General features: G+C 48.8%; 6 protein-coding genes across 6 annotated transcripts; 4 read left to right on the top strand and 2 right to left on the bottom strand.

The window, feature by feature from the left end:
• Positions 1 to 3,561: 3,561 nt before the first annotated feature.
• On the top strand, positions 3,562 to 4,953 carry EV420DRAFT_1651577 (uncharacterized protein; the record flags this gene model as incomplete). The annotated part of the gene is made up of 5 exons (XM_060478570.1): positions 3,562 to 3,764; positions 3,821 to 4,433; positions 4,490 to 4,747; positions 4,811 to 4,831; positions 4,888 to 4,953. The coding sequence occupies 5 exons, from the start codon at positions 3,562 to 3,564 to the stop codon at positions 4,951 to 4,953; spliced, it is 1,161 nt and encodes a 386-aa protein (XP_060322813.1).
• A 771-nt stretch (positions 4,954 to 5,724) lies between these two features.
• Positions 5,725 to 7,031, bottom strand: EV420DRAFT_1651578 (uncharacterized protein; the record flags this gene model as incomplete). The annotated part of the gene is made up of 4 exons (XM_060478571.1): positions 5,725 to 6,074; positions 6,135 to 6,317; positions 6,370 to 6,563; positions 6,622 to 7,031. 4 exons carry the CDS (start codon positions 7,029 to 7,031, stop codon positions 5,725 to 5,727), a joined length of 1,137 nt encoding a protein of 378 aa, XP_060322814.1.
• Positions 7,032 to 11,041: 4,010 nt separating this feature from the next.
• On the top strand, positions 11,042 to 13,456 carry EV420DRAFT_1586471 (fungal fucose-specific lectin-domain-containing protein). Its single transcript, XM_060474810.1, has 6 exons — positions 11,042 to 11,181; positions 11,240 to 11,895; positions 11,950 to 12,558; positions 12,612 to 12,795; positions 12,849 to 13,049; positions 13,115 to 13,456. The coding sequence occupies exons 1-6, from the start codon at positions 11,052 to 11,054 to the stop codon at positions 13,432 to 13,434; spliced, it is 2,100 nt and encodes a 699-aa protein (XP_060322815.1). The 5' UTR covers positions 11,042 to 11,051; the 3' UTR covers positions 13,435 to 13,456.
• Positions 13,457 to 14,527: 1,071 nt separating this feature from the next.
• EV420DRAFT_1666428 (uncharacterized protein) lies at positions 14,528 to 16,302 on the top strand (the record flags this gene model as incomplete). The annotated part of the gene is made up of 7 exons (XM_060478984.1): positions 14,528 to 14,701; positions 14,760 to 15,011; positions 15,068 to 15,301; positions 15,353 to 15,592; positions 15,657 to 15,893; positions 15,949 to 16,182; positions 16,234 to 16,302. 7 exons carry the CDS (start codon positions 14,528 to 14,530, stop codon positions 16,300 to 16,302), a joined length of 1,440 nt encoding a protein of 479 aa, XP_060322816.1.
• Positions 16,303 to 19,086: 2,784 nt separating this feature from the next.
• Positions 19,087 to 21,694, bottom strand: EV420DRAFT_150885 (uncharacterized protein). Its single transcript, XM_060471449.1, has 6 exons — positions 21,148 to 21,694; positions 20,997 to 21,097; positions 20,755 to 20,937; positions 20,108 to 20,699; positions 19,718 to 20,054; positions 19,087 to 19,657 (listed from the first exon to the last, which is right to left on the bottom strand). Exons 1-6 carry the CDS (start codon positions 21,552 to 21,554, stop codon positions 19,571 to 19,573), a joined length of 1,707 nt encoding a protein of 568 aa, XP_060322817.1. The 5' UTR covers positions 21,555 to 21,694; the 3' UTR covers positions 19,087 to 19,570.
• Positions 21,695 to 23,951: 2,257 nt separating this feature from the next.
• Positions 23,952 to 24,601, top strand: EV420DRAFT_1486800 (uncharacterized protein; the record flags this gene model as incomplete). The annotated part of the gene is made up of 2 exons (XM_060470441.1): positions 23,952 to 24,152; positions 24,209 to 24,601. 2 exons carry the CDS (start codon positions 23,952 to 23,954, stop codon positions 24,599 to 24,601), a joined length of 594 nt encoding a protein of 197 aa, XP_060322818.1.
• Positions 24,602 to 25,435: the final 834 nt, after the last annotated feature.

A 25,435-nucleotide genomic window follows, 5' to 3' on the forward strand; every position in this document is an offset into this window, starting at 1 on the left:
TCGATGACGCGTAGGTCATGCCGCGAGTGAAGTATCCTGTGGTAGTTGTGACGACTGCCTAGCGTAAGAGCGGCTCCCAGCCGACATATTATAATACATAGCAGTTAACCGGCCGGCATAGATATTACGACGCGGGGCTAGCAATTGCATGGCGAGGATGAGGCCAAAGATGTATACCTGCGGAGGTTTAGCTAAACGCTGTGCTTTCCTGGTAAGAGGGGGGTTAGCTTACGGTGGAGACGATCTGAAAGACTTGAACGATGTCGGTAGGTAAGACGATACTTCATTTTCTTATGTAGAACACAGCCTTGTACTCGATACGAGTGGTCTGTATGAGCATGACGAGGATGTGTACGCAGTGCAGACTGCGAAACATAGACCGTGAAACACCACAATTTTTTTGCATTAAGCACATCCCTCCCTTCCATTTGTACTCTTCGTTCCTATGTCGCTTCAAGTCTAGTGGAATCTGCCAAATAGTCTTTGGTAAACCTTCAAGGAAGCAAATCCGCGAGACGCTCGGGTATCTTTGACTTCCGTGAAGAACGTGCTTGAGGGCGCAAAAAGCAAGTCGCGTTGTCGGAAATTGGATCCCCAATTGAACTATAGAGAAGTGAGTACAGCTGAGAGTAGAACGGAGAGGGGAAAGTACTAACCATCCTGACTACGCACTCCTCTAACTCACAACTCTGCACTCTTAGCTTTGCTCATGTCGTTGTCGTCTGGGCTCCGAAAGTGATTTGAGTGATCCAAATATGGACTTAGAGGTCCTTTCGTTGCATCGCGCAGCAGGAATGCCAGACATAGCGGCTGGGGCATCAAAGCATCGCATCAGGAGAGCCACCTCTCGAGGAGGACACGTTTGGATTGGTCGGTGTAGATTTAGAGTCCGACTGAGACCAGGCGAGTCGTGTCGTTTTTGGTCGGGTGGGCGGTGCGTCGGAGGGCTCATCGATTACAGCTCGCAGAGTAGGAAACCTGTAGTAGCACGCTTGTCTGATAAAATATGGATAGTGTTCGGTCTCAACGTATGGAGAGAGAACGGAGAACCTGACAAGTGGCCAGTAGGCATGTCGGCTGGAGAAAAGGACATCGCTGTCTTCGCCATCCATATCGTAGACCTGTAACCGATCGTCTTGAATGGGAGGCAAGCTCACGATCAAGACGACCTGTAAATCTGAGCTCAAATTTGGCTGATACATTTTCGCTTATCTCACACCTTCCTAAATAGAATTTGATACCTAATTGGGAACGGCTGTGCTGCGTGGCTCTTCATGCACTACCATCATCGCAACGCACTTTCTTCGCGCCTGGCTGCCATGATTGTACAAAGTCCTCACGCCTTCTCTGATTTTCGTCTATGGCTGTATTCTTGCAACTGTAGACTGAAATACTCGCCGCTCACGGATGTCTGGAACAGCGTTACCTTCTGTTTAATTCATTCCTTGCGGTTATCACCTTCGATACTCTACCGGTACCTCGTTAAATCCATGATTACATCCTTCTTCTTGTTGGCTATTATCCTTCTCGTAGATGACAATTCCCTTGTGACTTTCAGATAAGACTGGACTGGACCTTGTAATATTACTTATTTATGTGCGTGACGTGCGATCCATGTTGATGAGACTGGACTCGGTAGCATCTCAGGGACATTCATTCTTTTCTGAGCTCGCGCATGTTATCGATGTTGCAGGAACAAAATTAGCTGGAGGAAATATTTGTTCGCGTTGCTGAGTGTGATTAGGTACAGAGAATACAGAGTAGACGGGTTAGGTGCGAGCGCTGAAAGCTGGAGTTGGTTTGGAAGACATGTTTTTATGAATTGGTGTCCTCGTTGGATGAATAAATGCCTCTATTGCAGGCGAATAAAATATTGACGCAAACGCGACGCGGTTCTCAGCCATTCCCAATTAGGTATCAAATTCTATTTAGGAAGGTGTGAGATAAGCGAAAATGTATCAGCCAAATTTGAGCTCAGATTTACAGGTCGTCTTGATCGTGAGCTTGCCTCCCATTCAAGACGATCGGTTACAGGTCTATCCATATCGTACGACTCGTCGCTGTTGGCTTGGGAAGCTACGCTCTAAGTCTCGTATTTGGGAAAACAGGACTATCGTGCATTCGGGGCGAGCGGCGGAACACACCAAGTGAAGCTGCGGGATAGTATCGAGAGATCTAAATAGTGATGTAACAGATGAGCTGCAAGACAAGAAATCCTTGATTTCTTGGGTTTGGGGGGAGAGAACTCGGCTTTGAGAAAACTGTGAGTTGAGCAGAAGGGAGACCGGCAATGAAACCAGTCCGGAGATGGATACCGGGATGAAGAGATGCCGGAAGCTCAAACTCGTAGCAGTGGAAGCCGAGGACTCAGTTGTTCGGGGAAACCTGAAATCTGAGCAACCGAAAAGACGTAGCTGCACGTCAGACCAGGCGCTACCCAAACAAAGAAGGGAGTAGGTGGGTGGGTCAAAAGAGAGCGAAGAAACGGCGGAGCGACTGAAAGAAGAGAGCGGAGAGAGAACGAAGCGAAAATACACTTGCACCGAATAGCGCAAGACGATCGCGTTGTTTGGCTGCCTCCGCTTGAGCCAAATAACTGGGGGAAATGCGATGAAGCGCTGGGGCAAAGGGGGATCTCTCTGATCACTACGCTTTACTTGGCCAATCACAGAGTTTGAGCCGTTCGTTCCTCACGTCAAACTTGTGTGGCATATGGGTAAGCGTAACGGTGCTTCAAAAGTTTCTGCGATGTAGGTCGAGGGAACGAGGGCCAGGTCAAAAACAAACCGCCAGTAAACGGCCTATCAATATCCTTGGAGCCGATACAAAGTGATAACAATGTCATCGAACTTCTCGATGGCCTTCCTCTCAATGAAGATGAACAAGCTGCCTGATGACCACCATGAACTGTACTAGATACAACGTCAATAGGATTTCAGTGAGATAAAGAATAACGGACATACCAAAGAGTCGTACAACCAAAGACGGTCTCCCAGCTGAACTTGTCGATTCCTCTATAGCCACCCTCGAACACCAGATTCTGTGTCTCGCTTCCTCTCAAGCCATCCTCTGCTCAAAATTGACACATTGACACACCATCTATGCGAACCAAGTCCGAGCGTCTCCACCTCTCCCAGTTCCCTCCTCCCCAGTTGTCATGGTGACGCGCATCATCTGTGCGAATCAGACTGCGAAAGTCGTTCTACTGCTGGGAGATGCAAAGCAGGTCTGTGGATTGTGGGGGGATCCGTGAGATCCAAGTTCCGGGATGGTGTGGTGGAATGTGTCTAGGAGTCGACGTCCCGTCCAGCACAGGCTAAGCTCAGAGATTATGGTGTCTGTCTTGCATTGCATTATGGCGGTGTGAGTACTTGAGTATCGAAGATGATACGGATCTTGAGAGGAGGGCTTTCGGTCGGTAGGTCCTAGTAGATACGCTGGGAGATGTGAAAAGTATCGAAAGCGTGTGGTAGAGCGTTAATCGAGCAAAGTTCGTCTTCGTTGGTGGTGGTCTCTTTGAAACTCCGGTGGCTGTGCTACGGTCCCATCTAAATCTCTCCGATGACTCTCAGCTTGCCATTCATCCAGGATAATTACGATTCTACATGGGACAAACTGCTTCAGCGCGCTCCTTCTCCCCTCCAAAGTCTCCTACAATCACGCCCAGACCGTCAAGGGTGGATTCACATCTACGCGATTGATGCTTCATCGCGAGAATGGCTGATTGCCAATTTCGATGCATTCAGCGAGGCCTGCCCCGCTCGGTTAGTAGTAATATTTCCTACATCAATCATGGTCACTGATGGTCGCCTACTATTAGACTGGAAATCATTGAGGAACAGCTCATTGTTAAATACCCATCCCATATCCATGAGTTCGCTACGCCTGTGATTTCACGGGCGGTCTACCAAACCATCGATCTCAAGCATTACGGTCCCACGGACATCACTCTTCTGGGCGGCGGTATAAAGCAGCCGAACTATCAGGTTTTTGATGATCGGGACCCAGCGCCCTGCGACAAGGAAGCCGAGATACTTTATGCGTTTCCTTCTCTCATCGTCGAATGTGCACCCACAGAACTCGAAGCCGAGTACGATGTCATCCAAGACATTGTACTTACTCTGCTCATGTCACAAAAGCACCTCTCAGGCCTTGCACTCAAGATATACAAAAAGAGCGACGGCACGATTGACAAGCTCGTAGCGCACCTCTTTGTCTATATGGGACCCAGGGGGGTTGAACACGGTACCAACTACTCAGAGCATGCGAAGAGAAAAGCCAGAACACTTTACGGTCACAACCCTAATGAAGGCTGGGTCAAAGCAAAAACTAACGAGGACTACGACGCATTCAGGCTGTATGGTGATCTTATCAGTGAGGATTCGGATGAAGGACGCTGGTATTGGGACGTAGAACGTGTGGAACATATTATTGTTGGCATTTGTCTCCTATCGTCTGTTTGGATTGAAGCCTGACTCTATGCACTCAGATTGACTCTGAGAACCATGGGAAGGACCAAGACATCATTATACAAAGAGGCCATGTCTATCGGAATACACCAGCAGATGACTATTCCAGTACCGCATTGGTTTTTCCAGCAGACGAGCTCTGGAAGGCTCTCCTCGAGAGCTACAGGCAGGATGTCATCCGGAAAGTTGCCGCTGAAGAATCTGTCGCAAAACTTTATCCTACCGAAAGATTTGTGGAGACAGTGCCACTGAAGCGGGAACGTGAAGTGCTGGAAGAAGTGCACAACAAGAAGAGTGCTAGAACATCCTGACTGTATCTGCAGTCCTGAAGTGGTTTGTAGCTGGTTATGTGTGACTCCAGGGTATGTCCGCCATCGTCACCCTGTTGGGCTTGCATTGACGCAACTTTCATATGCAGATCGAGGTTGTTATTGAAGACTATCAAGATGCATGGCCTTTGCAATATGAGCTTGAGCTCGCATAACGTATATACGTGATCCTGAATATGCATCAATCAGGCCTTCCATGGACATCAACCTCTCTGCGTATGCTCTCCTTCCGTGGTGATGCTCTCGTCGCCGAGATATGAGAACTTCATCTAGGGAGCTGAATTGTCGGGATATGTTAATAATTGATAATGTACTTAATATACACATTGCCCGCCTACGTAGATAAGTCAAGTTACTGCTTTGTATGGCAAGACGAGAGGACTTCCCTTCCGTATGTGTTCACGCAACCTGCGTTCAAATATGCAAGGGCGCGTAATAATAACGGCTGTACCTGCCGGACAATCTTAGCACCAAAGAAGGGATTACAGCGCTGAGTGAATTCATCGGAGCGTTCACTCGGTTAGGGGAACCACGAGGTCTGACCCAGAACCCACCCGAGGTGGAAGAGGAATGACAATTGTGGGACGACACAGAAGACGCTCGGAGCACTGATCCCCTCCACATTACGAGAACATAGCCAGCATGACACACACTAGGACGACACGCTCGCGACACACTCCACGGCTTCAGGCTTGGCCAACCACAGAAACAACTTGATTAGCCCAACACAAAGCACAAAAGTACCGTAAATGCCCATTACTAATACTCCACAACCCACTCAAATACCAGAAGAAATCAGATTAAGGAGCAGAACAAGAGGGAAGGAGGAAGTCTGACAACCTGTACATCCATCGGGTCTTGATAAATAGTGTATGTGTAGTGGTAGTTAATAAAACGCCAAATCCAAAAAAGCACCCGCCGCAGAGTTACTTAGTCAAAGCCTTTTTCTTGATGAACTCATCCAGCGCATCAAGAACGACGCAAACCTGGTTGAACGATTCCATCTCTTGTGAAAGGAGTTTGGTGATATCGTTAAAGGAAGGTTGTGTCCCGTCACGAAGACACTGGCTATAGAACATTAGGATCGCGGAAGAGAGGCCCTTGTCCCGAACAAGCTGCTTCAAAAAGTCACAAAGCACCTTGTCTATGCGTTTTGCGGCTCTAGATTGGAAATCACAAAAGATGCTCAGGATGAGCGTCTTTTTCTCCTGGTCCACTGGTAGTGACCGCAGATAGTCGATGATGATGGACGCCAGGATGGTCTTTCCGACACCGGCTGGGAGAGATTATCAGGGTTAGGATCATGACAGTGAAGATATCTGGGAAAACGACTGACGATCGCCGGGAAACCACAGGCACGACGATACTGCCGTACCATCTACCCACTGTCGGAACGGTTCGGACTGAAGGAACAAGCGACCGGTATCCCCCACCACCTGCTGGCTCAGCTTCTCAGCTTGTATGGACTTGAAATTCGAGTCAGTGAGCGAAGCGATGACACGCATCACCATGCCAGCATCTGCCATCTCAACCCATCAGTGACCAGTATGGAAAACACAGATAGCACGCACAATCCTGGTCCTTCTCCATGTTACTCCGGATTTGCGATAGTTCGCCATCGATACGCATGACGTGGTCGCTGACTTTGACGACGTTTTTGCCTACGAGGCTTACGTCGTCCTTGATGCGTTTGGTATTATCCGAAATGCCGTCGACCTTTGTGTCGACAATAACCAAGGTTTTGTTGAGCGCGCGAGATAAAGCCCTGGGTAACCACGCAAGTTAGCATCTGCTCAGGGCGAAACTGACGAGACCTAACTCACGCATGATCGTGCTGTACGGCGACCATCACCAAGGACTTGATCCGCTCAATCTTCTTCAGAGCCTCCTCAACGCTCTCCTTGCTGAATTTCCACAGCAGTCTCTGCTTCATCTTTCCCAAAGGCCCATCTGATGCAGGCTCCAATTTCGTCTTGACGCTTTTCAGTAATTCATCTAGCTGTGCAAAAGGGCCTGACAGCCTCTGCACCGTCTCAAGCCACGGGTCGTCTGCCGCTGCTGTCTGAGTGAGCCGGTGCACCGTGTCCAGATAGATCGCAAGGTTCGAGAGCTCCCTGTCGAGCTCATCTCGCTCTTTGGGTGCGTCTTTGACATCTTTGAGATATTTGACGATAGTATGAGAGACGTCGAGGAGGGAGACGATGGAGGATGCGATTCCAAGAGCCTCTGCCATAGTGGATGGTGTAGGGAGAGAGGAAGCGCCGGCAAACTGTTTTCAATGCGCAATACAGCAATGCAACGTGGTGGACATACAGCAAGATGGTACAGCCAGGCCTCACCAAATCATCAACCACTGGCTTCGATTCCCACCTTCACGCTATCACTTCAATACTTAGATGATACTTCTCACGCCTTTGGGCGTCTGTCAAAGTCGTGTTCATGTTCGTGTCGCAAGTACATCAGTGCAGTGTTGTAAAATCCAGGGGAAAACCACTGATGCCCTACTTGTGCACAATCACTCTAGTTTTCCGATGGAGTACAGCTGTCGGAGGGAGCTTCCCAGGCACCATTAGAGGCGAGAGAGTGCCTGAGATGCGGCGCAAACCTCGAGTAGTCTTCTAAGCGTGCTTCACATCCCAACGGCTGCGAATTGTTCGACGAACCCGCTTCTGGGATCTCCGAGATGATTAGCCGACATGCATGGACTAGAAGGCTTTCAGTCGGGATTCCCATCTCCGGTATTGAAATTGAGTTGGCTCAATATCAATCGCAACGCCGTCTTCATGTAGGCTCAGAGGATTTTTTGGGGGGCTGACAAGGGGAACAACGGATGACGCTGCAGCTCGAGCTCTGAACTCTCCGGTATGCATACAGATGCAGGTAGATGGGAAGAAATGATCGTACGCCTTGTTTATGAAGTGGATGTGAAGTGGGGAGCAGAGAAGTGAATCTTTTGAATTGTCGATATTCTTGTTCTGCAGTCAAGCTGTATGTTCCAGCCACCACCACTTGGAAGGAAGTACGCGTTCTCGAGTAGTCAGGATTTTATGCATTGGGGTTCCAGAGAGTGTAGCTGAGAAAGGAAACGAGAATGAGAGATGCAGAGACGGGCACGACGGAAATGCGCTGAGGGCTCCGACGACACTGCCGACAAACTCGTGAATGATTCCTCCTCTCGACGAACGAACTGCAGATGACAGTCGCGTCAATACAAATTCAATGTTCGAGGTGACGACGGTAGACATACCCTGGAGCCGTCGCTGGCACAGTGAGCAGGAGGCTGGTCATGCATGGCGCGTGGATTTTGATGTATGAAAGAAGCAAGAGACGGCAGGTTGACTTGGGCATAAAGAACAGGATACGTATAATTGATCCTACACATCTGAGACGTTCCCCTGCAATTGGACGCACAAGAAACATTCACAGCAATGATACTAAGCGCTGTTCGACCAGCTGAGATACGAGGAGGCTGATGGACGTGAAGAGAGAATCTAGGGGAGAGAGACGTCACCAAAAGAAAGATAAAAGCCAGGATTTGGACGACTCACGTAGCGGAGAAGGATAGTAAACCTGTAGCTGTTGATGTTCTCTACGCTGTAAAAACCTTGGACGACATCGTGTAGTTACCAGCTTGGGAAGTACTAGGCAACCCTAACGTTCAGGAAGAATATACCGGTCCAAGGTGTGGCGGAGAGGGCGGCAAACGCCGGATGTTTTTGGAAGATGAGATAACCGTCTTCGAGCTGAACGTTAACCGTAACGATGGCTAAGACACCGCCTGCCCTCAGTGCGGGGATGCTGTCCCAAGGTCATCTCTATATCTCCTTCCACTCAAAACCACCGTGATGACACGTCGTCTGAGTGAAGCTGCGGAGGAATTCCCACACCAAGAAATCGAACAAAACTACGATGAAAGGAGGAGTTTTTTTGTGTGCACGTGTCTTCAGTCAAGGAAAGTAAGCGAATGAGAAGGGCAATGCGTCAAGTAATGGTGGTGGTAAGGGTGAAGAGGGATGGTGGACTATCTGCGTTATCGTGAATAAACGTTAAACGTTGACCGAAGGGTCGCTGCAAGGAGGTGGGTCGATCCCAGCGATTGATGCATGTCGAGCATTAGAGGCGTTCTGTGGAAACGCGTGCCTGTGTTGGAGGTCGTGAATATCGGTACCTCCCAAGCGTTACCGAGCATAGTCGCTTGAATCGTGAACACGCGGACCTGTAAAAGAACCTTGAGAAAGAAGGAAAGGAGTAAAGCAGCAGGCTCACTATCGGTGTCATGGCTGCAGAGGTTAACGAAAACTTGTATTACTGTGAGTATCACGCGTAGGAACTTTTCCAGATAATTGTCACTGGATAAGATTCTGCCACCGTCTCGAATTCCACGATGCATTCTCTGTGGTATACAGCGTCCGGCGGTTTCTTTGACGCTTATGCACTCTTCAGTCACGGTATGAGTCCAGAGCGAACTTTCAATCAGGAAAGCGGGGAGCGACATGGCAAGTTATCTGCTGGTAGTGATAAGCAAGAGTCGGGGCAACACAGCCACTGCATACGCGCGTCCAAAAGAGGCATTCAACGCTTGTCGTCATCTTCATCACAAAGTATTCTTCTCTCTTCGCGCCTCAAGCTCGGGTTCAACGTTTAAACGTTCAAGCTAGCTTAAGCTCAGGCTTCACATGTGTCACAACTCATGGCTAGTCCTTAAGATTCATATTGGTTCGGTTCCAATTGAACAGGCACTCACTCCATGGAGAATTTACGTATTGGCCCGGGCAAAGGAGCCTTCGCCAGCACTATCGACGTTCAATACAACGTCGATGACTCTGTATCGACTCAGGCGGAGCCATTTGCCGGTATTCCTGACGACCGTTTGACACACAACACATTCACAGAAGCCCTTTCCTTCGTCAACGTTATGCCTAATTTCTCGGTGCACAAGTTTCCCCAAGGAAACGGCTTCTCAAAACTCCAACAGGACTCGGATTACGTGTCGACGTGATAGATTCAGAGAGAGACGCAGAGATGGGGGTACAAAGGAGGCGCTGGGTTCAGCAGCGTGCAGGCATGAGAAGGGAGAAATGTTTCCGTGATTTCGGCTCACCGTGGATTCTGGAGGCAGGACAGCTGAGGGTGCTGCATTCATCTTTGTCGAGCGTGTCGCACTTTCTACCCCAAGACCAAATCTCGTACGCCCACAAACCTCATCCCGCCAAACTCGTATTGATATCGCCTTCACCTGCAGTTCATAATGCCAAAGATTGTTGACGAACACCGTGACTCTGTGCCCGTGTACACGCGTCCTAATTTCTTGATCTAGAGCTCTCAAAGACACCCAGACTTCATCAAATCTCGCCACACTCCATTCAGCCTGTCGCCTCCGCTTCTTGCCTGCGCCGACACACGCGATGGTTCACGCCAGCAGGCTGATTGGTCCCCATACAATATGAATCGATCAAATGCCCGACTCCCAGCGTCAGATCTCGGAAGTAGACTAGGCTATACAGCTTATCTTGGCCTTTCGTTGCCTTTGTATGCCGCAAAAATGGGGTACGGAAAACTCAATGAAAGTTTTGTCCTATCAACCTTTCGTGTACCGAGCCCAGCTTCCTTTTGCCCAGCCGAAAAGTTATTTCCTTTGTTCTGATCGCGGAGGAGGCCGTTTTCAGGTTCCCTTCCTTCGTACGGAAAATTTCTCATCTTTCAATTCATTCTTGTGAACTCATTTTTTTTTTACCATTAGACGTTCCAACGAAATGTGGCAGTATTTTGAGGTCTCTTCGACATCTTTTGGTTCCGGCTCCAGCAGCACGGAATGTAAGCGCGTCTGCAAGGGTAGGACTTGTGCAATCATGCTTAGTCTTTTCTTTCTGGATGCACTATATCGACATCATTACACCCAACTTCGCCGGCCTGAATATAGCTCCGAAGATGTATCCCATCTGACAATTCTGAAGGACCTAACATGAATGATTTACGACATCATATAGGCATAGCTGTGACTTTGACTTTGACCACAAGGGGGTGCGCCTTGCTACTCGAGCCTCCCAGCCAATCTTATGACACCGGTTACGAGACAAAAATGCTGGATTCACCCAGATAAGTATACATGAACAGTCGCTGTCCTATCTCCATTGATTTCGGCACTTGTCTTCCACTTGTTTAAAAACGCGGCCCAACTAACCTAGTCCTCCACGCTTGCAAGACTTGCATCTACTACTACCTAACAAGCACTTCTATCCCGAAATCGATCACCATGTCTTCAGACCCCTCTGTACCCGATGCTCGCGCTGTCGCCGAGACCATTGACTCGAAGGACCTTGTCTTCGGTCGTACAGTTGTCCCAGTTGTGGACCGAAACAAAGCACCCAAGAAGGGCAAGCTTGGTGAGCACTTTCTTCCGTTAAGTGATTAGGCCGAATGATCATTGACACGCTTTCCAAGGCTTTGAATACGCAGAGCACTGCTTCATTGGAGACGCGATTACTCTCACCCTCGCGAATGGCACGAAGGTTGCCGCTTCCGACTACAAGTTCCGGTTCAAAGACCAGCTCAGTCTGACCTACGGCCAGATCAACGGCCTTGCTGGGGACTTTTATGGGACCTACGACCCTATCAGCGATGGCAAAGACGACCAGGACCGCTCTGCGCGCTTCGTGCGAGCGTACAACACACTTGCTGATGGCGGTCCCCGCTTGCCAAAGGAAGCGATGGACATCCTTGCAGTGTTGCAGGCGGAGGTCGATGCAGTCAACAACGCTCTCGCGAACCATCAAGATCCCTCTGTCGTCTACGCTCAGCCTCCCTCGGATGTGAGCGCGAAGTTGGAACAGATCACTTTTGGCCGGACCGGCATACCTGCGTACCTTGGGCTAGCGCAGATCAACTGGGACCACTTTGGAGCGGATGCACGTACTGCGTATAATGCTGGACATGCGACTGCGATTCAGAAGGCGATCAGTGGGGATTTAGATGGTGCGTACGCGATGAATGCGTTCGCTGATCATTTCCTGGAGGATTCGTTCTCTGCTGGTCACCTCCGTATCCCGCGCCGACTCCTTCATAGGAGCACGGATATTACAGCGGATGCCTGTGCCAAGGTTTGTTTGACCGTCTTTTGCAAACCTCGAATCGACTCTGACGTTTACCTGTAGTTTATGCACGATGAGGACAACGCGATCGGGATAGAGGCGAAGAATCCAGGAGGTCAGTCATGGACGTTGTACGGGGACAAGCGCGCACTCGATTCCGTCAATGAGGACAACAAGACACGCTGTGTAGATTCGGTGCAGGCCTCCGCAGACGAGATCTACAAGGCGTATCAGACCAAGCAGGCACCGTCACCGGCCAACTACCAGGCGTGGACTTTTGCTCCCACGCTGGAGTCGGCAAACGCCCATCAGACGCTAGCGACGCTCTTTACGTTCAAGAACGAGAGGCGCAAGGTGATCAAGAATCGGAGGCTGTGGAATTTCAAGACCGACTGGTGGTTCTGGTCCACTGCGCTCGAATGCAAGACTAGTGGCTGGTGGAACTACCCGATTACGATCAATGGGGTGCAGAATGTCCTTCCCTGGAGCTCTGTCGCCGTCACTACTCCGAGGGTGTGGCACATTCACGTGTTCTACCAGCAGCCCGGCGGTGGTATACTTCAGAGTGAGCATCTGGACGGATTATGGGGTGGCGGTCCCAGCAACGATCCCATCTTCAACGCTGTGTTGTTTACGCCGTTGGCTGCTATCAACTTCAATGGTGGAAAAGAGGTTAGTGTGTCAAATCGGCACAAAGCGCGTAAATCTTCTGATGGCATCAATAGGTTCGTGTCTACTACCTCGACGAGCAGTACATCCTTCAGGAGTATTGCTACTCGGCCGATCAAGGAAAATGGTTCCCCGGCGAGCTGGGTAACATGAAGATTCAAGCAGCTACTAATACGTCGATCGCGGCTATGCAGTATGGCGACAACCAGGGAGGTGTCCACATTCGCGTGTACTGTCAAGGTAAGGAAGGTTGCTGGACATCGTTCCGTTGCAATCTAATCTACCGAGAGCAGAATTGGGTTCTGGTGCCATCAAGGAGTTCTGCAATGATGGCTATTGGTTCAGGGGGGCGACCCTTCCAGTCGCTCTCAGTGGGTCAAGTCTCGCGGCGGTGGCCTACTCGTGGAGTGGTCTCCAGCTACGCGTCTACTATCAGACCGACGACCTTTCCATCAAAGAGCATTGCTTAAATGACAACAGTGGATGGTTTCCAGGTCAGTAGCCGGTATTATAGAATTTGATTCGCTCGTTTAACCAGGTTTTCGGTCTATCATAATAGGTAAATCGGACTTTGGGAAAGCTCCAGGATGTGTGCCTATCAGCGCCCTTGGCTATGGTACGAGCGATGGGGGCGCCGAACTGTATGTGTACTGGCGCAACTTGGAAAACAAGATCGTTGGAACGAAGAACACTGGCTCCTGGGGACCCGTCAACACGGTCGTTGGAGGTCTCAAGCCTGGCACTCAGTTCGCTGCTGCTCAGTGGAGTAATGGGAAGAATCTGAGGCTTTATTATCAAACCGCCGATGATTCCGTCTTGGAGATGGTGAATGACGGTGACTCCTGGGTGGGCGGAGCTACTGTCGGCAATGCTCATTAAATGGATGGCAACATTTACCGCGCAGGTATGTTTTGGTTTCTGTCAGTAAACTTTTATTTTGCTTATGATGCAATAGCAGATGTGTCCTAAATTTGCGTACTATGGAATTCTGCTTTACTTCGCTGCCCAGATATCTTGTTCATGTCGTTCTCGCAGCTATTCCATGATACAATGTGTACATCTTAAATAACAGCTTCTATTATCGATCCGCGTGCTTTATTATACTCTACTGAGGACCTGGATAGAGAAAACTCACCGTGTGATGTCCAGTGGCTCGCGCACTGAACTGCCCGACATCGCTAGACGGAAAGAGTGTTTGATCTCACCCGGGTGTTCGGGCCGAGCCTGAACTCTGGTTCTTTGTCAGCCACGAAGTCCATCCAGTCTTCTTGCTCTCATTCTGCACTATTGGATCTCCTAGCAATGATACACGCAAGTCGTCCACAGCGCGTCTCATGGGATTCGATCAGCGCCTAGCTACGAAGCTCTTATTCTCTGATTCTGGTTTGCTATCCTGTTATTCGTAATTTCCTTGTGGTTCGTTCCTTCAATTTTCAATCTTGTATTCGACTTGAGGTATACTTATGCCCATCATACAGCCAGCCACCAATGCTTAACACGGCGCTTGTATGCATGAATAGCCCATACTTATCGGGTTTCTATCAAACAGGTAATAGAAGTTGCACTTGTTGATAGCTATCTAACCCCAAAGCTTTTTTTAGCGGCGTTCACCCAATGGACTCTATACGGGGTCTTACACTAAGTGAATCATTTCATATCTCCCGATCACTAACACCAGGCCCATGGTCCCCCAAGTTATCTTCAAATCCAGCTGCATTAGCTCGTAGACTGTCTGCACTTATTTTTGGTACGCGAGCAGTTCAATTCTTATATGTTTCGCGCCCTAACTCGATTTAGTGATACATGCATAATGATCACTGATCCACCGAGGATCTGATAACGAAAGCCAAGATTCTCGTATTTAAACTTCCAAAAGCGCACGGGCGTCAATTGGCCCCACTTCTTCCTCCTCTGACTACTTCCCTTGGTCAAGAAGGTCGTTATTCATTCGAACCCTCTACTCGTGTTCGTTATGTGCCATGACACAGATTTGACAAGGTTGCAAGACGCGCCTTATGTTGTCGCGTTCCACGAGAATGATCGTGTCAGGATGATGGGGTTTTTCGATGAAGCGTCCGCTCGGACGATTTATGACTATGTTTCAGAGGAATGGGCCAAGATACTCATGGATAGACGACGATCCAAGGTGTGTTTTCATATCGTCAGTTGTGGTCATTACTTGTTACTCATCATAATAATGCTAGGTTTTGGAATCTTATGGCGACAGTCGTTGGGTCAAGCAGTGTACAGAAGAGGTTCTGAAGTTCGACGCGTTTGCTGTAGTCCGTGCCCGTGATGTGTCTTTGCTGCCCGACAATGCGCCCTACGTTGTCGCATTCCACCAGCGTGACTGCGTCAGGATGATAGGTTATTCGGAGCGTGGAATCGCTCAGACGGGGTACAACAGCATCTCTAACGAATGGGCCAAAATACTTGTCAATAGACAACATCGGGAGGTTCGCTGATTTTTTGTATGTCCATGTAATGGCTCTAACAGCGATGATCATGATAGCTGTTGACTTCTTATGGGAACAACCACTGGAGCAAGCAGTGCGAAGAAGAGGTCCAACGGCTCCCTGCTTTCGATGATACTGCGCCTCTGCAAATTGCTCCTTACATTGTGGCATTCCATCAAAGCGACTGTGTTCGAATGATCGGTCTGTACACCGCAGAATCGGCTCAAGCAGTGTACGATGCAGTCTCGAAGGAATGGGCAAAGGTTGTCTCTGATCGGGAACGTTCTCAGGTGCGATTGACATGACTTGGAATTTTGTGGTGGTATTAACACCTAGACAAGGTGTTAGCGTCTCACGGCTTTGACTACTATGTCAAACTATGCAAAGAAAGGATCTCGCAGCTGGATGCCTTCAAGTTCAACAGAACCGTGCCATTGCAGCACGCTCCTTATATAGTCACTTTGCACCAGAGCGATCGCGTCAGGATGGTTGGTTTCTCCAAAGAAGAGTCTGCTTGGACGGTTTATAACACCGTCTCAAACGAGTGGGCTAAGATACTTATGGACAGACGACGGTCGCAGGTATGCTTTTCCAATTAAATTTATCAAGCCGTTGTGGTATACTAATCACACATCTACTTCAAAGAACTTGTTCTCTCATGGCGGTGCCCGTTGGATCAAGCAATGCAAGGAAGAGGTCCTGCGGGTGCCTCTATTCGAAAACCCTATTTTACTGTCGCAGAGCGGGCCTTACGTTGTTGCGTTTCACCAAAATGACTGCGTTAGAATGATTGGCCTGCCCACGGAGGGATCTGCTCGAACGGTTTACGACATGATCTCCATGGAATGGGCGAAGATCCTCGTGGATAAACGAGATTCTGAGGTAGGTTATCACTATATGCGGGTTTCTGCGATAACTCATTGAGAATGACTACCAGTTGTTGGCATCTTATGGTTCCAGTTACTATACCAAGCAATGTGGGGATGAAATTCGCCGGCTCGATACATTCCAGAGTATTATGCCGTTGCGGACTGCGTCTTACATCGTCGCCTTCCATCAGAGCGACCGTGTCAGAATGCTTGGCTTCTCTGAGGACCGAGCTGCGCGCGCGGTGTACGGTGCTGTCTCCGACGAGTGGGCCAAGGTTCTCGTGAATAGACGGTATTCTGAGGTGAGTTTCTGGCCCTTCGTGTGTTGCGATGTGTTTCTAATCAGCTACTAGATGCCATTGGCATCGTATGGTTCTGCATACTATGTCAGGCAGTGCGAAGAAGAGGTCCTTCGGCTGTAGCGACACCTGAACTGCTAGTAACCACTTCAGTCTTGTCCGAATGTATTAACTCCTTTGAAGAAATGTACTGAAATTGTAATAGCGTGCAATCCGGCCTCTTTCTCGGGTTTTCCTCCTTTTCTTCTAGGATCTGGGGATGAGTAGGTTTCCTAGGCGAGAGGGAAGTTTCTTACGTGGTTTAGGAAAGATAGCCAAAACTAGCCATTATAACAGCAATAAATAACTTGAGAAAGCTGGTATATACCGGTCCAGCGTTGGACTCAACGTAACCGCTCACAGATGTGTCAGTTGATACACAAAACAGAGATATAACACCAAAGAAAGCAGGAAGGAAGGGAAAAAAGCTTGGTCGCGTGAATCTGACCCGGCAGTTGCCGCGAACTTTATCTCCTTGCCTCATCCACGGTATATGCCCCCATGCCATTGAACGTATTGAATGACCATGGAACCAATGGTCAGATCATTAGAACGAGAAAGAGACCTACGAGCATAGTCTTGAGCGGGAAATTTACCAGGGATTGAGGTAACTTGTAAGGGACTGTCTTTCCCTCGTTGGTTCTACCACTGACTGAGCAGTAAGGTGTTAGACAGATGATGTATAGTCCTGGATTACGGTTACCAAGTTTTCGGGGATTAGCGCGAGGAGCCATGATGCATGAATCTCGAAGCGTGTTAAGCGCGTTGTTCAGAATGAAGGCGGCCGCATCATCCAGAACTTCACGACAAGGTCATACGTACGAGCTCGGCTTCGTATACGCTGCCTCTTGAATCAACTAGACGACTCTTGGAAAAAGGATACAAACGTATCATCAGGATCGAGGTAAGGTTGTATCATCCCCTTGTTTTCATATCCATCATGGAAGAGTGTCGGCCAGGCAATGCATAATCGTAACCAGTTGAAGAGAGGGCTTGGGGCGAAAGATTTTGTGCTTTCAGGAATATGTAAGAGCTCGCCTGGGTAAGTGTATCATCCATATTGCTCAAACTGAAGCTAACGAGGCTACATCAGCGAGGCGAACGGAATGATTTATTCAAATATGTCGTATTCGCGTTCGCCAGCATCTAAAGCACTGATCAGTTGGTGTATTGTAGTTTCCTGGAATTGCACCTTTTCGTTCATGACTCAGTCGAAACTAGCTGTTCGGAAAGTCGAAGGAAGAAAAATGGTAAGACAATAGCATTCTTCAATTTTCACGTCCACCACGGTGTGTTGCTTCTCGCTTCTCTTACTTTGTCATACGATTGTTTTCTTCCAACAGTATACATATTTTTGGAGCCCAAACAACGCCTAGGATGGGTTCGCAGAGGGGTTACGGGTGTAAACGGCTCGTATTTGTAAGGTTTGGAGGGAAAGGTACGTTTAAGTACTATAGTCTTTTCATCTGTGACATAACAGCGTGTAGCATAGGTGGAGCACGCCCACGAATGCATCGACACCCAACACCGCCCGCCCCACGCACATTCATCAGAGCATGCTGCTCCCAACCATTCCGTTCCTCCCCTCCCTTTACGGTCTTCTCCTTCCCTGCTGCTATGAAGATGATCGATAGCGGAGGAAGGGAGAAGGTCGTGTGGTGCAGAAGAATGGACGTGGAAGATGCAGTGTTCCCAGATGAGGGCGTCACGGGTATTTACTAGGAGGGAGGACGTAGTGAAGGGACGTCGTCTGTGGTAAGCGCTAGCTTGGAGTGCAACCTGTGTAGTAGGTGCAGAATACATCGGTGTTCATAGACTCTTGACTATGGGGTGCCTACCTTTTATTCCGGCCATGGTGGCCCTAATCCACTTCGGCGCACAACTCATATCTATGTGAACACCTTTACGATTCCTGAGTGCAGCTTCTGGATTCCAATCGTCTGCGACTATCACTGGTTAAGACGGCGGCATTTCCATTGATGTGAATTAGAGAAATCCACCGTCAGCCGGCACATCGACTGTCTCTTCATCGCGAAGGCCACCTGAGATAACAGCGACCGATAATCAGAAGAGCGAGGACAGCATAAATGGGATCCTCGGATAATCAAATCTTCGAGAATTTGCATAATTTGTCAGACTGGCCCGAGCGTCTTAGGATGGAACCCATACAAGTTACATGGCTTGTATAAATAGTGGGCATGCATATAAGAACAAAGCCGTATGCCATACACACAGCGTGTCACTCAGTTAGTCTCCAGACCCTTGCCTCCACGTTCTGCAAGAAGTACTGCTACCTCATCGTGTTCCGTTTCAACTGCTATTTCGTATGGACTTTTGCCATCGCTGTCCTTCACCATGATGTCAATACCCGTGTGATCCAGTAAACGTTTGACAATGTGCGCGTTGCCCAAATAGGCAGCAAGGTAAAGAGCGGTCCTTCCCTTGCTATCGGTCTTATTCACATCCATTCGACCCGACTTCAAGAGCATCTCGACGACACCATACTGACCAGAGAGAGCGGCAGTATGTAAAGCCGTAAACCCATTGTCCCCTGGAGTATTAGGATCATCATCTTCCCGCTCCAAGAAGATCTTCACAATGTCACCTCGACCTTTTCTTGTAGCAAGTATAAGGGGGGTCTGGTATTTAAATCGGATGGAGGTATCGATACCAGGCTGCGACAACAAGAGCTTCACCACTTCAATGTGATTACCCAATACGGCGGCTGATAGTGCTGTGGGTCCAGAAGGAGGTAGCATGTTCAATGATTTCATGTCTTTAGACTCTAGAAGGGCTTTGACGATTTCTTCGTGACCGTTTGATGCTGCGGCAATGAGAGGTGTGCAGGAAATGGCCCGAGTTTCGGGGTTTCCATACATCGCGAGTTGGTATGAGATCGGATTAAAGGACCCATAATGGCGATGGAAATCAAGATATGTGACCTTGTCAGCTTGGTTCACATCCACGTCGTCTCGTGACAGTAACATGTTTACTATGTCAAGCTGCCCTGCACGCGCTGCTACACACAACGTGTTTTCCTCCTGCAAGTCAACCCCTTTATCGACCAGCATCTTCATGACATGTGCCAGGCCATAATGGGCAGCAAACCATGCAGGAGTGCGTGGTGTTTTAGGTTCTGTGCCTGGCCATTGCTCACAAGACAGAGCAATTACTGTCCGAGTTGACAAGAAAGCAAGGATCTCCTTTTCCATAGAGCCTGGCGAGCATTTCCTGGCATGGTATGTCCAGTTATTTGATGAATATTTGAGAAAAGGGCAATGGTCTTTCCGGTCATCGTAATACCCTAGTGCGAAATTACCGGGAGAATCAAAAATGTCGAATGACATGTATGTCAGGCAGGTGCGGGTGATATCTGACTCCTGGATGTGGGGGGAAAGCCTGTCTTTGTGCAAAGTGAAATATTCTTGGACAGTATAGTCTAGTAAATGATTCAGCAGGTGAAGAGAGAGAAACAGAGATTTGAATACTACTCACGTACAAACCTGACCTCTCCTTTGCTGCCAATGACGACAAGGCCCATGCAAACACTTGTAATAATGTCCTCGTTGGTAATAGCAGCTGGATCGAGTTGTTTAGTTCCTGGTTCTATGGCCAGTGCGTACTGCAGTTCCAACACTGTCAAGGGTCGTGCAGCAAAGGTTACCCAGCCAAATATGCGATAGGCGAGGTCTTTGTTCGGCAGACTGTCTATCCTAGCCAGCAGATACTCATACGTCTGCGTAATGGTATCCGGCAGTTTATCCAGCTCCTTCTTAAGCTGCGCATGATTAATAGAACGGGCCAACAATTCCATGTGCATCCTTGCTAGAAGCAACCTGTATCAACACCATCAGCAGACAGGATAGAGGCTATGCCATTGGAAACCTACACGCCATCCGCCTTCTCCACAACCGCCTTGAGTATCTTCTCGTACAGATTCTTGTTTTCAGAGAGAAGGGTAAGAAGATTTCCCTTCATGAGCCCGGCCATGATACACTTTTCGATATCAGTATCACTTGCTCGGATCTCCAGTTTCGTATCCGCCTCGAACAATGACCGTATCGTATCAAGGTTTCTCGAAGTCACAAGGAGACGAATCTGGCTACCTAATGCCCTCAGGACATCAATGAGCCCTTTCCAGCGTCCGTCGTCGTCGAGTTCATCCAAAGCATCCAAGACTATGTAGACGCAGTCGTATGACTTCAACTCCTCAAAAAGAAGGCTTATGCAGTCTTTAAGTGAAGGCTGCGTCTCATCATGACAGTACCGATCGTAGAGGAATTCAATTGAGGCGGTCAGGCTAAGGCGGGCTTGCCAGTAGACGAGCTGCTTCAAGAGACTACGCATGAGGTTGGTTACTGTCTGGTCCACCGTGCTGTTATAGTCGCAAAAGATACACAAGACAAGTGTATCTTCCTTATTGAGCTTCGCGTGCAAACGTTCGACGGTATTAGAGGCAAGGATTGTCTTACCGACACCGGCTACATAATATATAAACATCAATGACAAAACTCAGGGGCCTAGTACAGTACTCACGATCGCCAACACACCACAAAGTGAAGGGCGCTATGGCAACATCTACCCAACTTAGAAACTCTGGGGACTCAAAAAACCACTCTTCCATGTGGCTCGCGCACTGCCAGTGTTCCAGTTTGTTGTGTCGAACAGTGTTGTAATCCAAAGCGCTCAGCCACATCACCGCATTTACGATTTTGCCACCTGCAAGGTTCATGCACATCAGCATTCAATACGAAGATAAACCTTGACCATGAGCGCACCCGGCAATTGGAACAGCCTGTTCTTGTCTTTGGTTGTCAAGGATTCCCAAACCTTAACTTCGATATCACCTAGCATCTTCTGAATCGCAAGAGATAATTTACTGTACACCAAACTTAGCCTTGGACGAGCGAGCAAAAGGAGATCCCTCACAGATGATCATGCTGTCCGGCAACCATGATCAAGGACTTGAGACGCTCGATCTTCCTCAAATCCTCTTCCACGCTCTTTTTAGTGATTGTCCAATCCAGCCTCCGCATAAGCCGTTTCAGCCGAGATGATCCATCCTTCAGTCTCGCCTTGAGTTCATCAAGTAACTCCATAAGCTCCTTGAAATGATCCTGCAATTGCTGTAATGTCTCCAGCCATGGGTCGCCTTTGGTCGACGACCGAATCTGCTGTCCTATGCTGGACAGACCAACCTCGAGATACCGTAGCTCTGTCAAGAGCTCGTCACATTCTTTAGGTGCATTCTTTACGTCCTTTAGATAGTTGATTACAACAATAGTGTTTTGAATGAGGGCGGTAACGGACGAAGCGATTCCTAGGGCCTCTGCCATGTCTGGTGGTGGTAAAGAACAAGGTCGTGTGTAGGCAAGCTCGATTCGTAAGGTACTTCGCCTCGTGGTCGAAATCGAAGCCAGCAACCGGTCATTGATGTGTTGATGTAATCCTCTGTGGTGATGAGAAACAGATCATCTATGTTACGTTCTTCAGAATTGTTGATTCACATACGTCGGTACAATGTCGATGCATTGCGTCCAGGGGGCAAACACTGAACCGTTGATCACACTAGTCTCACCCTTGCAGATGCGCCTGCACTTCCCGCATGTATAGACCCTCAGACCCTCACAGAGTCTGGTCTACCTCCTATGTCAGGTGCAGCAAGTCTGGTGGGCGTCAAATATGGTATGACATTGATATTATCGATGTACGAGCCTCTTGCAATGGGTTCATCGATGATACAATATGAGCGCAACCCAACAGAGGCACTGAAGCTGATGGTACCTAGCATGAGGTAGATCTGCCAGTGGTGAAGAGCGAGCAGGCAACTATGAGGTGAGGGAGCAAACCAACCATCCCCGTTAGTCTCCATTGCAGCGTATAGATATCTCGTTATCATATACCTTCCGTATTGAAAAGGCCGTTTACGCTGGATCCGACTTCATCATGGGGCGTGAAGGTTTGTATTGGAAGGCCGGAATCCGAATATGAACTATGAAGCCCTTTTGTTGTATACTGTAGCAGGAATGTCGGACGTAGAGGTCAGGGCATCGAAGCAAAAGATGGAAGTAGAGCTGTATGGTGAGGAGAAAACAGCCGGACTGGCTGGTGCAGGATCGGAGCCCTGCTCAGACGAGGCGAATCATGTCTCGTTTCATCGTGTGAGTCGATGCATTGGAGGATGGCAATTTCCAGAGTAGGGAAGTTGTGATAGCGCGCTCATCTGATAAGTTAGATTGTAGTGCAAGGTGTGTAGTAGGTGCAGAGTATATCGATGCCCTGCATGTATGCGCCATAGGATGCAGCTTTGAAGCGGTTAACGACCAGAACAGGTTGTCGAGATATTCCTGCTTTGGGGAGGGTAGCCATCATCGCTTAGAAACTAATCCAGAGGGGGAGTTCGCGTTCTCGGTGTTCGGAGACCGGCGAGTAGTCAGAGAAGAGACAGTAGACTTGGTTGCGAAGCAATGGTGCTGAAGGCTCCACAGACATTGTTAACGAACAAACTCTCCTTGGATTCGTTGCTTCGTCACTGGAGGACCCGTTCTTGCCGTACTTGATGGTCTTCCTCTCGACGAATTATTATTACGAACTGCAAATGAAAGTTGTGTCAATATGATTTTGATGAGACGATGACACGGCATACACACCCTGGACGGAAAATTCCCTCAAAGGCTCTCGTCCCTCTCTAAGTCTTCTCGAGCCCGCCCATGGCTGCTCGTCCGCCTGCACGATGCTACTCCTTCCTCCCAACCCATCTCCACATCTCCCTCCGCCCCAAACTATCTTGTTGATGTGTTGTTCGAGTCCCGCTCAAGAGAAGCTGCTACCATTAGAGCGAGGGAAGAAGGTCTCTAGAGCGCACGTGTCATCGGGTGAGGAAAGCCTTTGCTAGGTGAACTGGCCAGGAGGATTGGTTGTTGAGAGAGGCTTCGTGTGCGCATGCTCGGGTCGATGCAGAGTCCTCGATGACGGGGAGAAGAGAGTTCGATCTTACCCGGGTTCGGTCCTGCTTGTTCCCAATCACGTCCATCTAGAGCATTCCTTTCCCGTTTCCTTCGCACTATTGGATTGCTTAGCAATGCTACCTTCGCTATACACAAACTGGATCTAGCAAGTCCTACTGGATTAGTCACAAGGCACTGTTTCTCTCGTCGGGTTCTAGGTGTATTACTGGAGGAGATAAGCCATGCGAGAAAGACATACGCGGTGAAGGCTTCACATTCAACACATCCAGATATCGCCGATTGCACAGACGTATCAATGTTCTCGGCTGTTTCTAGCGCACTTGTTCTCATTTTGTCCACATATTCATACATCGCCTTTGTTCCATCATCTATTCTCTCCTGAACCTCTCTTAAGATATGCTCGACCTTTTCCATCTGCTGCTTCAGGACCCCATATCAAGCCGAGCCGTTTCCTCCTCGCATGGTGGGGTCGAAAAGACTGAAAAAAATGCATCTCTCCAGCTCGCATACGAATTCTTCCGTCGGACCGCGGAGCGGCTGTAATAAATGCCGGAAAACAGCTCGACCTGTAGCCCAGTGCATGACGAATGAACTTTATCTTTCTTTCACAACCGTTTCTTACATCTTTGTCTACTGAATTCAACAAGTTCATGTGTTTTGAGGCCAAGATCGCCTTGATCATTATGCGTTGCTTCCATGAGGGGTGTATGAAACCTACCCAATGCACAAACAAGTGCAACGCGGGTCCATTCTTTCTGAACCACCATGGCCATGAAACCTACTACATCGTCTGCTATGACCACTGACTCGGAGGACTGGGTTGACTGGGTGTACCGCTCCTACCCCGGCCGCACCCACCAGGAAATCATTGATCTCTATGTATCCCAGTACGGTTCTGTCGAGGCTGCCCAACTTGCCATTGAAGAATTCCGCGCTAGTGTTCCAAAAACGGAGAAGCAGATTGGTGTAAGTACGCTCTTTTTATGATGTCTTTCGCTCTGACCAATCTTGGGTCAATTTAGCGCTATCCTACTCCTAATGAGGACATGTACGTTGTCGATATCAATGATGAAGTCAAAATCGGCATATGGCGCGGAGATCTGGCAGACATGCATCAATACCAATTCGCCTTCATCAGCCCCGATGGTCGACCGGTTCCAGTGCCTCGTGGTGTCCATGTTTATGGAGTAGAGCGTCCAGATGGAGGTGGGACAGCAGACGAATTGTTCTCGATTGAAAGGGCCTCTGGCTTGAAGGCTAAAATCCTGAGCGAAGTCTTCGTAGTACCTGAGGGTACAGTATGTCGTGTTGAGGGACTGGAGAAAACCGTTCACTTTGCCCTTCCTATACATGACGACTTTGTCCTTGCCCCGTTGAGGATCTTCAATAAGGTGATTGATGCCCTCTTCTACTGACTGACTTGGATGTCTGCTGACAACTTCCTCAGAATCGTTGACCCCAATAGTCATTGTGTAGTAAAATACAGCTGGACCCCTTTCTTGAGATGTCGGCTGGATTGTCATCATCAAATCTTTGACTACGTGTAAGCAACTCCGAGGAACGTACCAAGCGAGAGAATTATGAGCGTTTCGGATCATGGAAGAATTCGATATCGCGAGTCCCCTAGCATCTAAATGAGTGACGAGAGGTACATGCGCATAGACTCGGACTCACCTTGTGAGACATTTCCCTGGTGTATTTTTTGAACTCGCCCGGCTCCCTTCCAATATCGCCTTTTGAGCAGTTGAATAGAATATTCAGAATGGCTTGGAATGCGCAGGCATCATCGCTGAACTGGTTCACGAGCTATACATGGGTCCTTAAAACCGGTAGGTCGATGTGTGTCCTTTCGCCAGCGAAAGCAGGACACTAAGCCGTACGGATGGAGGTAGTCGATGGCTCAAGGTTCTATATCGTAGACTTTGACGATCTCGAGGTGCTTGACTCCTAGTTTACTAAAGATGTGAAAACGCCTGCGTAAGGATGCAGCTTCGACGAGCCGCTAGTAAAGGAACAAGAATCAGCTTTCAGTCGATATGAACGAGGTATAGATACGTACTAGTAGTTGATTGAGATTTTGCGCTAATCACAATGTGATTGATATCCCTTTGCTGCGTTAGGTTGAATGGTCGTATGCTGAATATCAGCGATGGATAGGATCCTGAAGCAAATGAAGTACCCAGCAGCTGTTGCCTAGTGCCAGACGGATATCCTGAGAGTGGACAAAACTTGGCGAGCTGCTGTATATC

The sequence above is a fragment of the Desarmillaria tabescens genome, assembly GCF_030435595.1.
Source record: "Desarmillaria tabescens strain CCBAS 213 chromosome Unknown EV420scaffold_101, whole genome shotgun sequence".
Classification (NCBI taxonomy): Eukaryota; Fungi; Basidiomycota; class Agaricomycetes; order Agaricales; family Physalacriaceae; genus Desarmillaria; species Desarmillaria tabescens.